The sequence below is a fragment of the Lipotes vexillifer genome, unplaced genomic scaffold (genome assembly GCF_000442215.2).
Source record: "Lipotes vexillifer unplaced genomic scaffold, Lipotes_vexillifer_v1.1 scaffold565, whole genome shotgun sequence".
NCBI lineage: Eukaryota > Metazoa > Chordata > Mammalia > Artiodactyla > Lipotidae > Lipotes > Lipotes vexillifer.
Window position 1 is genome coordinate 706,676 of NW_006771554.1, and position 6,510 is coordinate 713,185.

The 6,510-nt window shown below is 47.4% G+C and overlaps 1 protein-coding gene across 3 annotated transcripts in view; it reads left to right on the forward strand.

The window, feature by feature from the left end:
* Positions 1-6,510, forward strand: part of EYA2 (EYA transcriptional coactivator and phosphatase 2) — a 262,330-nt gene that overhangs the window by 90,922 nt on the left and 164,898 nt on the right. For all 3 annotated transcript variants that reach the window (XM_007446931.1, XM_007446934.1, XM_007446932.1), the window contains one exon: positions 3,243-3,285. In XM_007446931.1, the coding sequence (XP_007446993.1) occupies positions 3,243-3,285 (43 nt within the window). The remainder of the gene's footprint in view (positions 1-3,242; positions 3,286-6,510) is intronic.

Below are 6,510 nucleotides of genomic sequence, written 5' to 3' on the forward strand. Positions count from 1 at the left end.
ATGCCGAGTTAATCTAAGCCCCTAGGACTTTCCATAGATTTCGATTTTTATGAATATTTACATATTTATTAAAGAAAACATATTCAAAATGTTTAATTCAGTAACTTATATATTACTAAACATAACTCAAATCATGGGCTTTTACCAGTAATGAGACTGGGGCTCTTTCGGAATGAGACCATCCTGTGGGAGGAGGAGGAAGGGGATGTGGGAGGCTCTGCCTGGGGCAGGAAACCCGGAGCAGGGCAATGAGTGAGTGAGCACCTACTGTGCACCGGCACCTTTCCTTGGAGTTAGATCCCTACTGTCCCGACTTTTAAAAAATATGACACATGTTCATTGCAGCTCTATTTACAATAGCCCGGAGATGGAAACAACCTAAGTGCCCATGGTCGGATGAATGGATAAAGAAGATGTGGCACATATATACAATGGAATATTACTCAGCCATAAAAAGAAACGAAATTGAGCTATTCGTAATGAGGTGGATAGATCTAGAGTCTGTCATACAGAGTGAAGTAAGTCAGAAAGAGAGAGACAAATACCGTATGCTGACACATATATATGGAATTTAAGAAAAAATTTTATGAAGAACCTAGGGGTAAGACAGGAATAAAGACACAGACCTACTGGAGAACAGACTTGAGGGTATGGGGAGGGGGAAGGGTGAGCTGTGATAGGGCGAGAGAGAGACATGGACATATATATACTAACAAACGTAAGGTAGATAGCCAGTGGGATGCTGCCAAATGGCACAGGGATACCAGCTCGGTGCTTTGTGACTGCCTGGAGGGGTGGGATAGGGAGGGTGGGAGGGAGGGAGACGAAGAGGGAAGAGATATGGGAACATATGTATATGTATAGCTGATTCACTTTGTTATAAAGCAGAAATTAACACACCATTGTAAAGCAATTATACTCCAATAAAAAAAAAGAAAAAAAATATGACACATAATAAGAAACATATTTTTACACAGGCATTCAGCACACCCACAACTCCAGTCTGCAACTGGAACAAAAGTATCCCACAACTCCTCCTTACTATGAGCAATATACGCTAATGCTGTCCAGCCTTTTTTTTTTTTAAGATTTATTTATTATTTATCTTTGTATTGTATTTATGTTTGTGTCGGGTCTTAGTTGCGGTACGCAAGATCTTTTGTTGCAGCATGCGGGATCTTTCGTTGCAGCACGTGGTATCTTTCGTTGCAGCACGCGGGATCTTTCGTTGAAGCGCGTGGGCTCTTCATTGCAGCACACGGGCTTCTCTCTAATTATGGTGTGCAGGTTTTCTCTTCTCTAGTTGTGGCGCGCAGGCTCCAGGACACGTGGGCTCTATAGTTTGCGGCACGCGGGCTCCCTAGTTGAGGCACACGAGCTCAGTAGTTGTGGCACAGGATTAGCTGCCCCGTGGCATGTGAGATCTTAGTTCCCTGACCAGGGATTGAACCCACGTTCCCTGCATTGTAAGGCAGATTCTTTCCCACTGGACCAGCTGGACTTCAGGACTCGCCCTCTCACCCCGGTGGCTTGGGACTCGAACAGGATGTGACTCTGCCAGGGAGGTGATTAAGGAGATGGACTTGGGACTCAGATAGCCCTTGGGTTCAAGTCCCAGTTCCCATGTCCACAGGCTGTGTGGCTTGAGCAAGGCATTTAGCCTTTGGACCCTCAGCTTCCTCGTCAGTGCAATGGGGATAATGACACTGTCGGCCTTGTAGCATTGCCATGAGGATTAAATGAGTTCATGCGTGCAGGCAGTTAACACCGGCCTGGCAAATGGTGAACATCTAAGCGGGTGCTGGTTGCTGTTATGATGGTGATTGTCATTGTGGGCTGCTGTGTCCTGGTTGGGAAGCCAGAGTCGGGAGCCAGCACCTGAGTTCAGATCACAGCTCCACCCTTTAGGACCTGTGTGGCCTTGAGTGAGTTATGTAAACTCTGCACCTCCTGCTCTTCATCTGTAACACGGGGACGTGAAGAGAACCCTCCTCAAGGGGTGGTTATGAGGATTAGAATAATCCAGGTAATGGATTTAGAAGGCAGCTTGGCATGTAGCAAGCACTGGGTAAATGATGGATACAGTCATCATCATCATCATCATCATCATCATCATCATCATCATCTCATTTAATCCTCACGCATCCTTGTGAGATAAATGTTTTTTCCCCATTTCGCAGGAGGGTACCCTGAGGCCCAGAGACTATAGGCAGTCTGCCCGAAGTCTCATTACTTACTGAGTGCTAGAGTTGGAATTGCAGGTTGGTTTACAGAGAGGCTCAGAGCTCTGGAGGGCTTGGGGCATTTCTCAGGAGGAACAGGGACACCTCAGCCACTGCCCTACAAACCAGGGAGTGTGACGGCAGGTTGGTGCAATCAGTAGACACATCATCTAGAACTTGCCAGGGCTCCACACTGAGGGCGTTGCACTGTATTATTTAAAATGACACAGCACAAAATCCTCCCCAGTGAACTGTTCGTTTGTAAAATTATCCTCTTGGAAATGTCTCTCCCAGCAAAATTCTATCACGTTTTCATCATCTCCTGATTATTGCTTCCCAACCATGGTTGGAGGCTGAGTGCCCAGATATACAGTGTAGAGCACTTGTATCAGGACCTCAGGCCTCTTCCATCTCCCTGCCCCACACTCTAGCTGGAGCCTAGGAGATAATCCAAGATGTGCCTCCCCTAAGTGCTGGGGCCAGCCCCACCTGAACCCAATGAACTGAAACTGGGGAGGGAGAGGAGGAATATCAAGGTGACATCATCAGAAGAAGGAAAATAGGTGTTGGATAATCAGAGCCAACCAGTGTGTGCCTTTCTAGGTTTCTGGGGTTGCCTTTAAGGCAAGGAAGGGAGTGGGTCTTCATCCAGGAGTAGAAATGGCGCCAGCTGACAACGGGTCGTGTTACCTGGCTCAAGCACGTTCTTTCTGTCTCTTTGCCCTCCTTTCTGTACAGTGGGTGGGGGGATGGATTCTACTCTGATGTTTCAAGATGCTACAGGTTCTTTATACGTAGTCCTTCAATTAGTATCTGGGGACAAAGCACACCCAGAAAAGGTTTTCAAGAAGGAGAGTGCTACAATGGTGTGCCTCAGATAAGCTTGTGTGGTTGAGAAAGTCCCTGGCAGCAACTCTCTGAGTTTCTTCCCCCCTCAACCTGGCGTCTGAAGTCATAGCTTCTGGGGAACATCGCTCTGACAGCTCAAGCCCTTCAAATGTTTTTCTTTTTCCCCTCCAGGCATCACTACATCGGCTCTGAGTGTGTCCCAGCTCTTTGCAAGGTGAGTACCGTTGCTTTATCTCCCTCTCACGCTCTCTCCCTCTCTCTTTCTTGGAGGGCAGAGGCTCTGGAGCCAGACTCCCTAGAAAAGAATCCCAGCACTACTCTTACTGGCTGAGTGACCTTGAGCAAACGACCCCACCTCCCCAGGCCTCAGTCTCGCCATCTGGAAAAGGGGGACAATCATGATGCCTGCCCCACGTAAAGGGTGCTTAGAAAGGGGTCTGGAACAGACTTTCCTGAGAGTGTTGGCTGTTGTTTTCTTCTTTCTTCTTTTTTTCAGTCTTTTCCTCCTTTCCTTCCTGTCCTTTCCTATCACAGACTTTCTCAATTCCTCTCTCCCTTCCTGCTTCTCTGTCTCTCCCTCTCTTGTCTTTTCTCCCTCCTTTCCTCTCTCTCTCTCGTGCTCTCCCTCCTCTTCCTTCCTCCTGCCCCATCTTTCTCTCCCTGCCCCCCTCTATCCTTCTTCCCCCCCTCCCCCCTCCTTCCTCCCTCTTCCTGCTCCAACATTCACCCAACACTCCTCGGTACCAAATCTCATAGGAGCACTGGAGACTCACGAGCTCAGTGAGACACAGTCCCTACCCTCGGAGAGCTTCCAGTCTAGTGGGGACAGAGACCAGTAGATCAGAGATCTCAACAGAGCGGACGGTACAAATGCTCCACCAGAGCCGTGCGCAGGGGTTAGTGGGAGCCCAGTGATGGACAGGGCTTATCCAGGGTCCTCAGGGGCTGCCCGTCCGCACCCCCTAGTGTGAGAAGCCCCGGGTTTGGCAGGACGGTCAGCGTGGCCCTCAGTCTGGATACTCAGCTCCTCCATAGCTGGACATGCTCCTCCCTGGGTGAGACCGTAGAAGGTTTTTATAAGGAACACACTTTCCCAGCCTTCCTTTCCCTCCAGAAGACGTTTTGGGGGTTGTCGGTAGCAACTGAGGTCTGTTAAATCTACCTATAACTTGTTTTATGGCCTTGGGGTTAGAGAGCTCCACTGTCCTCTCTCTGGCTTTTCACTTGAGCCCCAGTTTAATCCGAGAATTTCACATCGGTTTTGATGGGAAGCAGGAGTTGATCATCTCCGATTTCCACCTTCTACTTCCAAAGACAGGTATAAGTTGGGAACATTTTCAAATGAGGTTCTCTGCTCGGCACTAAGTCCCAATGCTCCAGATGCGTTTCCAAGCACCTCACAGGGTAAGAATCTTGACTGCTGAAACGCCTTCCAGTACTGATTCTGGCGTCTCCAGCTCAAACAAGTTTCTTATGCATCTTGGAACAGGTTCCCCAACCCTTCGGCACAGTAGTTGTCAAAAAGAAAGAGGGCCTGAGAACATCTTTTTATAATTCCGCGAACTTTTGCATCTGTCTCACGCCTGCCATCAGGCTTCGTATGTGGGAGGAGCTCTGGAAACCAACAGGTTTTTACTAAGATGATGTAATCAAAATGGAATCAGATACAGGTTTGGGAATCTTGTTACCATCTACTGATAAACTCGTGGCCAGGATAATTAGATACAGTTTGTCAAGTTGCACAGGGGTGGAGTGGTTAAGGGCGTGGCCTCTGGAGCCAGGGTTCAAATTGTGTATCAGCTGTGTGCTTTTGGTTCCTTCATCTCTCTCTGCCTCAGTTTTCTTATCTGTAAAATGGGGATGGGAGTAGTAACTGCCTCCAAGAGCTGTCACAGTTGCTATCAGGTTTAAATGAGCCAGTCTACATGCAATAATTGGGACAGTGCCTGGCATATCGTAGGCCCAGGAATTGATGGCAGCACACAGAGCAGACCCAGACTTTCCAAAGCATCTGCTTTGCAAGAGAAGGGGGAAATAAGGAGAGAGACAGAGAGAGAGACAAAGAGAGAGAGACACAGAGAGAGAGACAGAGAGAGAGAGAGAGAGAGAGAGAGAGAGTGTGTGTGTGTGTGTGTATGTGTGTGAATCTTCTGGTTTTAAAATATTGACAACTTCAAATTAAGAAAAAATTGCACTGGCCAAAGAAATTATATCCGTAGATTCACCATCTTGTCCCCTTCCTGTTATAACAACCTACCTTGACTTTATTTACTGCTCCCTACAGGAGCAATAAATACAGGGCTGAGTCAGTCCCAGGCCCATCACTGAGAAGCAGCAAAGCTTCGTGATTACAAGTGTGGGCTGTGGAGTCAGACTTACGAGTTTAAGTTCCAGATTTCCCACTTTCTAGCTGTGACTTGCAGTTTCTGAACTTCAGTTTTCTCTTCTCTAAAATGGGAGTTAGAAGAGCCTCTACCCCAGAGAGTTGGTATCACTATCCAATGCGATTCAGTGCACATATTAGGCCCATGTGACACAGTTCCTAGCCCGTGGTCAGAGCACAGTGATCACTAGCAGTCATTATATTCCAGATGTCTTAGGTCAGTGGCCCGTTAAATCCTAGCCCTTCATGGAACCCATTATTCATCTGGGAGTAAGGAATCCATTTTTGTTCTTTGGTTGCAAGTAACAGAAATAGACCCCAGCTGATGTAAACACAAAAGGACTTTTTTTGGAAGATCTGGAGTAGCTCACAATGGAAGCAAAAGTGGAATAATCAGGCCTTGAGAAAGACCAAGAGTAGACAGCTTCTAGGATCCAGGAAATGGGAAGGAACTAAAAAACACTCTCTTCAGAATGTGGTTGTTGGAATGAATTATTCAGCCCAAGATTTAAATTCCCAGAGCAGAGTCTGATTGGATGATCTTGCACCATGTGTCCACCCCATGGCCAAGAGCAGGGCATCTTGAATGACAGTGCTGTCAAAGCTACAATCAATTGGGAAGGTGTCTAAATTAGGGTAGATAGTCACGGTGGAATAGGCTATACTGCAGTAATCAATAAACCTTGGTCTCAGTGGCTTAGCACAACAAAGATTTGTTTCTTATATAAAGTCCAATGTGAATCCCATGAAACTCTCCAGCGCACCTCTCCTCCACAAGCTGACTCAGGGATCCAGGATGTAACTGTGTTGGCTCCGCCCTCTCAACTGGTACCCTCCACAGTTGCTGCCGAAAGAGGAGAGGGGATGGTGTTATTGGCCAGACCTATGAGTGGTTTATGCATTCTGTCAGGCAGAACCCAGTCATGTGGTTGAATCTGACTGCAAGGGAGACAGGAAATGTAATCTTCCTGGTGCCCAGGAAAGGAAAATGAAATGGGATTTGATGAACATGTAAGCTGTCTCTCCCCTGGAAAGAGTGAATACCCAGGGAATTCC